Here is a 12277-nt window from a genome sequence, read left to right as displayed (position 1 = left end):
CTGATTTTCTCTCTGCGTAGTTAGAAGACTGTCTATATACTGGGTAAAACATAAGCAATGGTTATACATTAAGAAAAAAGGCTGCTTAAAACTATTACTATGAACACACACAAGATTTCTTATGAGTCTTTATACAGAAAAGGAACTACTCCAGACTTTCAACCAAGCCCACATTAAAAAGATGACAAGATTAAAAACAAGAGGTCAAAAAAACACTGGACAAACAGGCCTGAGATTGCTCTCTTCAAGGCTATGTTCAAAGAGATTTCTGGCCCGTGGACTGATCTGTGGGTGTCAGCTGGCTCGGTGCCACGCTGTGTCATCACGCTTTATTGTTAATAACTACTAACCACTGTGTCAACTATGAAATCACTGACTTCAAGGTAAAAAGGAAGCGGACTTTAACTGATGTTCTGGTTAGAAAGACAGTGTTTCAAGTACAAGCGATGCTCTCCTTGACTTCTGACTACAAACCCCACTCATTTCACACCCTTTCATCTGATGATGTGAATTCCAGGTGTGGTCAGATGGGCCAAGGCCTGCGAGCAGAGGAGGCAGGCTTGGTTGGGGAAGCAGGGGAGGCTGGCAGGGTCTCTTACATTTCTATTAAGTCCAGGTCAGGTGCCTCTGGCTCCATGGTGGAGAATATCATAACTCCCACCAGCTCATCTTTCTCAGCCTTCCTCTTCCCGGTTTTCCATTCCTATAAAGAGGAACATTATGACGTTAAGGTGGGGAGTGGAGCCAAACAGCTCTTTCAAACTCCCATCCTAGCGTCGGCTCACTGACCGTCTTTATCCTTCTAACTTTCGGGGGGCAGTGCCCATGCCATCTCCGTCTGCACCCCTGCATCTCCAACTCCATCCCGCACGTGAATAGTGTGAACGGTGCTGCTGTGCAAAACGGTCCTTAAGAGCCCAAATCCTTTTGGAGTGAGGTGAGCCAGGACTTCTCCTTTCCCGAAGCCCACCCACCCATATGAACACACCCTGGGAGCCTGACAAAGCGCCTCAAAATTGTAGGTTGTTCTCTTGAAAATATTAAAGCTTTTCTAAATATAAGATAGGAACCAATATTATAAAGTATTAAAAAGTTATTACAAGTTATATATATATACACACATACACACACGCAGAAAAGTGCTCGAAGCAAAAATACGCAGTACAACAAATTCTCAAACAATGAATTCCTGTGTAACTACTTCCAAGGGCAAGAGAGAGGAGGGAGCTGGACTTCCGGAAGCCCCCTTCTCGTCCCTTCCCCGTCACTACCCCTTCCCTCCCCTCCAGGGGTAACCATGACTCTTTTATGGTTTTCAGTTCCTCACGTCATACAGTTTCACCACTGAAGTCCCTACACCATGGTTTTGCTACGTCTGTGAACTAGCTAAGAACCCAACACTTGGCATTCTTTTGTGTCTGGCCTTAGTTGCTCAACCTATGCTGAGAAGTTACACGCACACTGTTGTTACAGCTGGAGTTCACCCATTTCATGGCTGTATAATATTCCTGGAGTGACTCTTGCCCAGTTTACCCCACTCTACTACAGGCAGCCATCAGCGGCCCTGGTGAGGTATGGATAAAGCTGCTGTGTACACACCTCCTGGTGCATGTGTGCACGCACTTCTGTAGGGATATAACCAGGCGTGGAAAGTTAGTCAAGTAGATAATGCCAAACTGTTTTCCAAACTGGTCTCACCAGCTTTCATACCCACCAGCAGTGTGTGAGTTTCAGAAGCTCCTTATCTCACCAAGAAGACACATGGTATCCTTGGTCTTTAATTTTAGCCTTCTGGTAAGTTTATTCGTTGTGGTTTTAATTTGCATTTCTTATTACTCCTAAGATTAAGTACTTTTCTTTACACTCACTGATGACTCAGATATTTTTTTTTGTGAGTTGTTGTTCAGTAGCTCAGTTGTGTCTAACTCTTCGTGACTCCATTGACTGCAGCATACCAGGCTTCCCATACCAGGCTGTCCATCACCAACTCCCAGAGCTTGCTCAAACTCATGTCCATCAAGTTGGTGATACCATCCAACCATCTCATCCTATTCTTCCTTCTCCTCTTGCCCTCAACCTCTCCCAGCATCAGGGTCTTTTCCAATGAGTCGGCTCTTCACATCAGGTGGCCAAAGTATTGTAGTTTCAGCTTTAGCATCAGTCCTTCCAGTGAATATTCAGGGTTGATTTTCTTTAGGATTGACTGGTTTGACCTCCTTGCTGTCCAAGGGACTCTCGAGTCTTCTCCAGTTTGAAAGCATCAATTCTTCGGCATTCTGCCTTTCCTACTGTCCAGTTCTCACATCTATTCATGATTACTGGAAAGACTATAGTTTTGACTAGACAGACATTTGTAGGCCAAGTAATATCTCTGCTTTTTAATATGCTTCCTAGGTTTGTCGTAGCTTTTCTTCCAAGGAGCAAGCATCTTTTAATTTCATGGCTGCAGTCACTACCTGCGGTGATTTTGGAGCCCGAGAGTCTGTTTCCATTGTTTCTCCATCTGTCTGCCATGAAGTGATGAGACCAGATGCATCATCTAAGCCATGATCTTAGTTTTCTGAATGCTGAGTTTTAAGCCAGCTTTGTGAGGGACATTACCAAATCTCCCATTTGTCTACTGGTTTATCTTTCTTATCAATTTGTATGGGTTTTCCCATGTTCTAAAATCCAGCCCTTTGTTGGCTATACACGTTCATATCTTCGACTTGTTTTTCCTTTGTAATGACTCTGATAAACCACAGTTCTTTTTTTAATGGTAGTCAAATTGGTCAGTCTCTTCCTGTATGTGTCTTATTTCAGAAATCCTTCCCTACCCTTAGGGGTATGAAGATTTTCTCCTGTGTTACCTTTTAGAACCGTTATTGTGTTGTCTTTCACATTTAAACTTGTAAACCATCAGAAATTAATTTTTTTTTAGACTCAATACAGTGGAAACTTTCAACTGGATAGAAGGAGAAAGAAAAATATTTTAATAAACCCCTATAGATCCAACTTCAAAAATTATCAACTTTTCACCAAACTTGTTTTATCTGGTCTCCTCCATCCTACTTTTATTTCTTGTTTATTTTAATGGAAATCTCAGATATAATATCATTTCACCTATAAATACTTCACTATGTATCTTTAACAGATAAGGGCCATGTCTTAAAAACATTATCAACATACCAACATCAAACCTAACAAAATCAACAGCTTGTTGTAAGGCAGTGATCACGTTTATTTTTCCCAGAGACGCCATCCAACGGAGATGCCATCCAACGGAGATGCCATCCAACGGAGATGCCATCCAACGGAGATGCCATCCAACGGAGCACCACTGATAGAAAAGACTGCCCATCCCCCCCGTCCTCAGAACCATTCTTGTCATAAATCAAGGGCCCATTCTATTCTACTATCGGCTTTTAAAATATTTTAGCTTTATAATGAGTCTCAATATCCAGAAAAGTTTTCCTCCCATTTCATCTTCATTTTAAAAGTATCTTGGCTATTCTTGGAGCTTACATTTTCTATGGAGGACATCTTTTCAGTTCTTCAACTCATAAAACATAGTGCTGGAACACTTATTGAGGTCTTCTTTTTATTTCTCTCAGCAGTGTTTCATGGATTTTAATGTAGATTTACATTTTTCTGTAGGTTCTTTTGGGTTTTCTATGTCCAACCATCTATATGAGCTACTGTTGCCCAGAGAATCACAATTTTTAATAATTTTTTAATTTTATACTGTCATTTAGCAGGTGAGGAAATTGTGGCCCAACAAAATTAATGTTTGGGTCAAGGTCATGGAGGTAGTCAGAAGCAGAGCCAAGACTAAAACCAAGGGCCCTGGCTCCAAGTTCTTTGTTGTTTCTCTTGTATCAAAAAAATTAAAAAAAAAAAAAAAAAGCCTATAATTTGTATAAAGCACAACCTTTAGAAATGCTTCCTGTTTTCTTGTTTGTTTTGGGGTTTTGGGGCCATGCCATGCAGCTGATGGTATGTCAGTTCCCCAACGAGGAATTGAACCCAGGCCCTTGGCAGTAAGAGCGTGGAATCTAACCACTGAACCGCCAGGGAATTCTCTAGAAATGTTGCCTCAACAGAATCCTAGACAGATCAAACAAGCCCTTGTTAAAGTTCTATGCACCAACAGCAGTAAGGCACCAACTTGGAGGGGATTCCACATAATTTTTTTAACTGCTATATATCACATTTTGACATGTAAGCATTCATTCTGAAATGCAAAAAGACTACAAATATTTAAATGGAATGATCTCTAACCTATAAATTACACTAAGCATGACCAAACAAATGACTGCAAGCAATGGAAGACTAAGGTGATACACAGCTATTTCCAAAGCAGACAACGACAGTGACATGACAAGCAGCCAATTCTTCTTGATTTTCAAATGAGAACAGTGACTGCAGACAGAATGACTGCCCACGGGGCAGAGGCAGACCTGGACAGACAACAACAGTTCTGGACAAACACGGTGGCTTTGAGAAAGCAGCTTCACTTCTGAATCTACTTTTCACTACACTATTTACACTGTAAGGTCAAGATATGATCCTAAGAAATCATTCACACTATTCCCCTCACCTCACGCTGAAAATACCCTACACAGCTCGGCATCTATCCTATATTCAACAGCACTGAGGAAAAAGCCCCACATCCTATCACATCCCTCACCCCGTCCTCACTGGGGCAACTGGTTCCTGGTTTGCAGAAAACCATTCTGACAAACTCCTTACTCACATGCTGTGACTACTTTACTATTACTTAGAAATAACCAACTAATCAACATGATTTAACTTCCTTGGTATGAACGTGACAATTCTCAATATCCTCTAAGATTATAATAAAATGTCCTACCTTCTCATCTCGGAAATTTAGAAACTGCTGGAAGACCTCACTCTCTGAGATTACCGGGTGACGGCACATCCTGGTCATCCAGGCCTGAAGCCGCTCCATGCGCATTTTGATAAACTCTTCTTCAAAGCGACCTGCAAGAGACACGCCAAGAGTGCTGTGTGACTCTGCCTGAGAGGAATCACCTCTTACCTGTTACCCAAGTGGAAAGGCTGTTCATACGGCTACCAGCAGAGAGTTACTCAGTAAAAGGTAAACCATGGTAATTTTTCAACAACCTAAAAACAAGCAACACAGTGGATGTTCAAAGGCCAAGAAGAAAGGTACTCCAAAAATCCGAAAGCAAATTTTATCTCAATATGAAAAACTTTCTCTTTCTTATAAACTAATATGCCAGTGCCTGTATGAACATATGAAGCCTTACAGGCAAGAAAGGGGTGATAATATGGAATAAGCAATTTAGAATTAAATTCAGTATTATGAAAAGTAACACAAACTAGTTTTTTTTTTCCTGTTTTGCTTTTTCAACTACTTAAATGAAAAATAGAAAAAGCAATTTTTCCATGAATGCAATAATGAAAGCTGCTATCAAAGAACTTAAGGCCATCATAAAACAAGAGCTTAATGGGTGATATTTCTGTTTTAAAAGTAGAAAATCAGTTTAACAAACCTTACATAACAAACATCAAGTGGACACAGAATTTTTATAAGCCTAATAAAATCACTATCAGTTAAAAGGTTTCTGGAGATGGAAATTCTGGCTACGTGAGTCTGACAATAGCTAATCCTAGAAAGTGAAGAGGAACTAAAAAGCCTCTTGATGAAAGTGAAAGTGGAGAGTGAAAAAATTGGCTTAAAGGTCAACATTCAGAAAACTAAGATCATGGCATCTGGTCCCATCACTTCATGGGAAATAGATGGGGAAACAGTGTCAGAGGTTATTTTTTTGGGCTCCAAAATCACTGCAGATGGTGATTGCAGCCATGAAATTAAAAGACGCTTACTCCTTGGAAGAAAAGTTATGACCAACCTAGATAGCAATATTCAAAAGCAGGGACATCACTTTGCCAACAAAGGTCCATCTAGTCAAGGCTATGGTTTTTCCGGTGGTCATGTATGGATGTAAGAGTTGGACTGTGAAGAAATCTGAGAGCCGAAGAATCGATGCTTTTGAACTATGGTGTTGGAGAAGACTCTTGAGAGTCCCTTGGACTACAAGGAGATCCAAACAGTCCATCCTAAAGGAGATCAGCCCTGGGTGTTCTTTGGAAGGAATGATGCTAAAGCTGAAACTCCAGTACTTTGGCCACCTCATGCGAACAGCTGACTCATTGGAAAAGACTCTGATGCTGGTAGGGATTAGGGGCAGGAGGAGAAGGGGACGACCCAGGATGGATGGCTGGACGTGAGTTTGCGTGAACTCCGGGAGATGGTGATGAACAGGGAGGCCTGGTGTACTGTGATTCATGGGGTCACAAAGAGTCAGACATTACTGAGCAACTGAACTGAACTGAATCCTAGTCCTAAAAAGCAACTAGAAAGCCAAACAAAAGCCACAAAAACTAAGTGCTGTGGAAATCAACCAGAGGCACACAGCCTGTGAGAAGTGTTTATGCTCCCAACTGCTGACCTTCAGGCCAGAAGAGGGGATTCCTGGGTGCTCTGGCCTGGGACTGCACCCCATCTCTGTACTCCATTTTATTTCCTTTACCATAGAATCCACCCCATGAAAGTCTTACATATTAATCTATGAAAATATGTGCAGAATCCGTATGCTGAAACATATAAAACATGAAAATCAAATAAGACACATGTAAGTTCTTGCATTGGAACACTACACATTAAGATTTCAATTCTCCGAGGGTGGCCAGGCGGCTGGGACTGACTGAGCAGGGTTTTCCTTGCCAGCGAACCGTGTAGAGAAGCTGCCGGTCGGCTGTCTTCTCTTCACCATGGCTGCTTCTGATATCCAGGTGAAGGAGCTAGAGAACCGTGCCTCAGGCCAGCTTTTGAGCTGATTCTCAGCCTGTGACCAAAAGAATCTGTCCCAGGATATCCCCTTTCCCCTCCTAAGGGGAAGGATCTTTCCCTGGAGGAAATTCAGAAGAGATTAGAAGCTGCAGAAGAAAAATCCAAGTCCCATGAAGCTGAGGTGTTGAAGCAGCTCGCTGAGAAACGAAAGCACGAGAAAGAAGTGCTTCAAAAAGGGACAGAGGAGAACGACGTCAGGAAGATGGCGGAAGAGAAGCTGACCCGAAGGACGGAAGCCCCGAAGAGAACCGAGGTGCAAGTGGCTGCCAAACCGGAGCGTCTGCGAGAGGAGGACGAGCACACTGCGGAAGGACAAAGGACCCGAAGACCCTGCAGATGAGACAGAAGCCGACTCCTCTGTTCTGAGAACTGGCTTCCTCCCCCTCCCCTTCCTAAATACCCAAAGGCTGTCCTGGCCAGTGTCATTTTACTTTCGCCCTCCTGACAAATATTCTACAAGCTGACGTAGGGCTGTATAGGTAGATCCAGATGGATTGATGCTGTTTTAGCGGCTAACGCGGGGAGAACCGAAAAGCGCTTTGCTCTTTTTCTGAAGTGCTGAAGTCTTTCTAATGCAGCTATGTCTCTTGTTGCGTCTTTCCTACTTCAGTACACCTGGTGGGCTGCGTTAATGGCTAGTACTGTATTGGCTCCATGAAAACATTTCTGTGAAGAGTATGTAGTGGCTTCTTTCAAATTGTTAGATGCTGAATATCTGCTCACTTTTAAATCCCAATTCTGTCTGGATCTTACAGACGCTACTGTACTTGAATGGTTAATAAAACTGCACAGTGCTGTTGGTGGCAGTGGAAAAAAAAAAGATTTCAGTTCTCCCAAAATTGGTCTACAGAATTAATGCAATTCCAATAAAAACCCTAGCATGATTGTTTATAGGTATCTGACTATAAAAGAATCATGCTGACTCTTAAAATTTACATGGAAAGGCAAAAGAAAAAGAATAGCTAAAAACAATTTTGAAACAGAACCAAGCTGGAGGATTTATATACCTGACTTCAAGACTTTCTATATTATAAGGCTACAATAACCAAGATGGTGTGGTATTGGCAAAAGGACAGACACATAAATCAATGGAACTGAATAGAGTCCAGAAATAAACCTGTGCAAATATGCTTAATTGATTTTTTGACAAAAATGCAAAGGAAACTCAACAGAGAAAGGATACTCTCTTCAATAGACAGTCCAAGAACCACTAGATGACCAGATTTATAACATAAACCTCCCCCACCTCACACTTTATACAAACCTTAACTCAAAATAAACCCTAGACCTAGATGTCAAACTGAAGACTACAAAACTAGACCCCCCTCCTGTATATTAAAACACTTCAAATTCCGCACGTACTAGGAGCAGAGACTAATAAGTACTGCAGAAACGTGGACACTGTGCAGACAATGACCCACCTCATGGACAGAAGAGACCCTGGAAGTCAGCACCGAACTAAGGGCTGTACTGAATTCCACGTTATGAGCAAGTCAACTACACAAGAGTTTATAACCTACTCATCGGTTGGAATTAATTAAATAGTCATTCTTATTTCTCCTAAAATTTTTTTCTGACACAGCTGGTCTATTTACAAACTGGGACTTCAGCTATTATCTTGTTCTTGTGAGGATATGCTTATCAGGTTCCAGAGAATTAAGAAAAAGGAGAGGAGGGATTTCCATCTGCCCATTTCCTATGACCCTGACCTAGGTTTTCATGAAGTATGTTAATATACCAGTTTGGCCCCCAGAAATAAAACCAGATTCATTCAATGTTATTCCATAAAGAATAAAATCCATAAACAAATTAGAAAAATCTCAGCTCTAAGCTTTCCATGGATGGATTATCGAGTGCACAGAAACGTCATGACGTCATCTACTTGGTATTCCTTTCTCTCCTCTCCAGGATTTAAGGGAAGGGCGATCATACAATAATGATGCTGTGGGCATCTCAGGCAGGACGCAGACGAGAGAAGGGGAAACAGAGCGGCTCTGTGCCTCCCGGTTTCCTCGGCACACGGCCCAGTCAGGGAATCAAAGCCCAACTTTCTTCGGACTGAGGGGCTGTTGCTTCTGTGCTTTTCTCTGACATCCCCTGGCTTCAGGCCTGATTTTTTTTTTTTTAAAAAAGAACCTTACTATGGGAGAACCATGACTCCATGATGCTTTAGGATAGGCCATGGGTTATCTGATTCCAAATAAACAGTGTATTAAAACTGAAAAAAATAAGAGAAACCCCCCACAACTCTAAGATAGTTCATTAATCCATTTATTTCAACACCATGGAGAACATATTATGCTAACCAAGTTGATAAAAGAGAGTTTAAAATTCAAACTTGAAACTGGAGAAAGGCAGAACCCAAGTTTTCATGGAAAGAAATCTAAATTTTTAGAAAGAGAGCTATGATTAAAACAATATGGACAGAAAGGAGGGACAGTGAGGATACACAGTGGGTGCAGGACGGGGCTGGGTGACACGTCTGAGTGGGAGGAAGGAGCCACGCACCCAACCTGTCACCTGGGCTCCTCGAGGGGCTGCCTGGGTGTCAGCCCTCGGACGGCAAGGCAAGCCCACTCCTCCATTCTGCTAGGACAATGTGAAAATTTTGAAAAGTTTTCCCCCCCAAATCAAAATCAAACAAATTTCTTTAAAAACGGTTTCCATCTCTTCAAAACATTTCAGAGAAGCATACACACTGCACAAAGCAAAGCACAAAGCCACGCTTATCCCAAGGTCACTGGTTCTAGCTGAGGATTAGTTAGTCCACATCTCACAGCGTGAGCTCTGGAATCACATCACATCCCTTCTCAGCACTTCTGAGCGGTACCTGTGCATGTCTGAGCTGAGAGCACCCGTGTGTGAGGGGCCAGGGCACACATGATGCCTGGCACATTGGGACCAACCTCCCTGCCACCTGAGCGGGCTCTGCCCTGGGCTGGGGCAGCCCCCAGCCCCTCTCCTGTCTCTATCTCACTCCTGCTGAGTGGGGACCAAATCCTCTCCCGACTCCCAGGCCTCTGGAGCCCCCGTCCGTTCCTCCTGCACCATTCCAGCTCCCAGCTTTCAAGTCTTACTCTCATCTTTGATCCTTTTCTCTCTCTCTCTCTACTTAAGAGTTTCATGTATTGCAATATTTTCTAGCTAGACATGGAGACTCTAATCTCTATGTGAAGTTCAGCTTCTTTATAAACTTTTATTCCAAGACAAACACACTGACTCCTAAGTACTAACATTCCAGTTTCTAGAGTAGGTGAAAGGGTTAAAAAAAAAAAATCACTGATCGTTCTCAGATCAGACATAGGAAAAAACACTCTCCGACTGCACATTTACGAGGGACTCTGGTAGCACTGTGGATTATTTACTAGGAGATTACTTGGGGGTGGGGGTCGGGGGGGGTGGAAATGACATTTAAATAAATAAGAAAAGGGAGAGGGTGATTATTAATGATAAATGAAAATATTTAAATATCAGTAGTCACCAAAATAACTGAGTTGAAAACTTGGTAACTTTCTACATTAACACTTAGAAGCTCTGTGGCGTCTACATCTGGTGTTTACAGACTTGTGACGAAAATGACAGGGGGTTCCCAGGTAGTGCGGTGTTAAAAGAACCCGTCTGGCAATGCAGGCGATGCAAGAGACATGGGTTTGATCCCTGGATTGGGAAGATCCCCTGGAGGAGGACATGGTAATCTGCTCCAGTATTCTTGCCTGGGAAATGCCATGGACAGAGAAGCCGGCAGGCTACAGTCCACGCGGTTCCAAGGAGTCCAACAGGACTGAGCACAGCACCACCAATGAAAATGACACAGCTGCAGCGTGTGATGCGTTTACATTATTTGGGTCATCCATTTTAATTTCCACCTTAGACTATTAGAAGTATTCCTGTTTTTCCCAGGTGTCATTTTTCACATATAAAAAAGGCATATATCTGCATATATTTCTCTCATAGGAAAGGGTTAGCAATAAAGACACTGGGACTGCAAAAGGTGTAGCAGCAAAGACACAGTGACTCCGTCAGAATCCAAGATGCACACGTGCGCAGGGAGTCGGCAGACAAGTTTATGAGACCCTTTGTTAGGTGTCTAGGCAACTTCCAAATATGTGAACTGTGTGTGTGTGTGTGTATCTATATATGTATTTATGGCTGCAGGCAGCTGCTGTGTGTGTATGTGTATGTATGTGTGTGTGTGTGTATCTATATATGTATTTATAGCTGCAGTTAGCTGCTGTGTTTATGTATATCTATATATGTATTTATGGCTGCAGTTAGCTGCTCTGTGTGTGTGTGTGTGTGTGTGTGTGTGTGTGTGTGTATCTATATGTATTTACGGCTGCAGTTAGCTGCTGGTTCCAGACCCCCACAGCTTGCTCCACTGGAGGCTAGAAAGCGCCACTCCTGATCCGTGTTGGGATACTCTAATTGGAACCTTTTCACTTGTTGCCTTGAGTTCTGTCACACACACCCACTCACCTGTGACTTGCTTATCTGGAAGAGACGGGATTGGAATGGCTGACCCAAACTTAACCAGTAGACGCTCATATAACCAGTCAAAGTGTTTATACCTGTGGTTTACTGATCGATTAGTGTTCTACAAGGGAAGGAAAGAGAAAAAAAGTTACCAATATCAACTATAGAAGATGAAGAAAAAAGCAAGCCGTTCCTAGCGATGTAAGCACGGTTCTGTTTTGATAACTCGGATACTTACGGTAGGGGTTAACTGATACTCAATGTAGCTCTTCAGACCGTACATTTTGGAGCCTTTCCTGGGATCTGCTACCACACAGTCAAACGTAGAGGCAGGGTAAACCCACATCGGGCCATAATCTCCAACCTACACATTGCAGGGAGAGGTGGAAAATCAGTTAACATGATTGATATAAATCATCAAATGATTCTTTTTAAGGCTGGAAGTCCTTAGGAGAGTCATTCTTGCTCTTCTTTGAGAAATTATCTACATAAATGCTCTCTGTTCTTACTAAGGTTCTATTTGAAAAACACACATAATCGAGAGGCCATTCTGCTCCCGTGTGGGCATCTTAGGCCACAGAGAGGGGCTGAGCTGCCTTTCCTGGAGAGGATGCTGGGCAGGACACAATCTCTCTCCAGTCCAGCTGTCCCAGTTTTATGTAATGAAGGGCTAGCTTTTAAAAATTTCAGATCTACTGCAGACTAATAGCTCTGTGAAAAATAAAAGGACACACTTGGCTGTCTCAGCAATGCCAAACTGGCATCAAACTTCCTCAACACTTACTCTCATCTTCTGTATGCCCTAATTCTTTTTCAAGGTGAAAGGAGGAAAAAGTGAGGTGAGGTATGAAAGTTCAGAGGCTACTAGGTCAGGACGGTGACTGGAGCCTAGAGAGCTTTAATAAGGGACTAAAGGTCTCTGAC

General features: G+C 42.6%; 1 protein-coding gene and 1 pseudogene across 2 annotated transcripts in view; one reads left to right on the top strand and one right to left on the bottom strand.

Annotated features, from left to right (window-relative positions):
* SNX9 (sorting nexin 9) overlaps positions 1-12277 on the bottom strand; it is a 92143-nt gene that overhangs the window by 14551 nt on the left and 65315 nt on the right. For both annotated transcript variants that reach the window (XM_069598798.1, XM_069598797.1), the window contains 4 exons: positions 11592-11717; positions 11357-11474; positions 4853-4983; positions 600-703 (listed from right to left, as the gene is read on the bottom strand). In XM_069598798.1, coding sequence (XP_069454899.1) covers positions 600-703; positions 4853-4983; positions 11357-11474; positions 11592-11717 — 479 coding nt within the window. The remainder of the gene's footprint in view (positions 1-599; positions 704-4852; positions 4984-11356; positions 11475-11591; positions 11718-12277) is intronic.
* Positions 6802-7344, top strand: LOC138445166 (stathmin pseudogene; annotated as a pseudogene).

This window comes from Ovis canadensis, chromosome 8 (assembly GCF_042477335.2).
Source record: "Ovis canadensis isolate MfBH-ARS-UI-01 breed Bighorn chromosome 8, ARS-UI_OviCan_v2, whole genome shotgun sequence".
Classification (NCBI taxonomy): Eukaryota; Metazoa; Chordata; class Mammalia; order Artiodactyla; family Bovidae; genus Ovis; species Ovis canadensis.
Note: the sequence above shows the minus strand (reverse complement) of the source record. Positions and strands in the feature narration are given on the sequence as shown.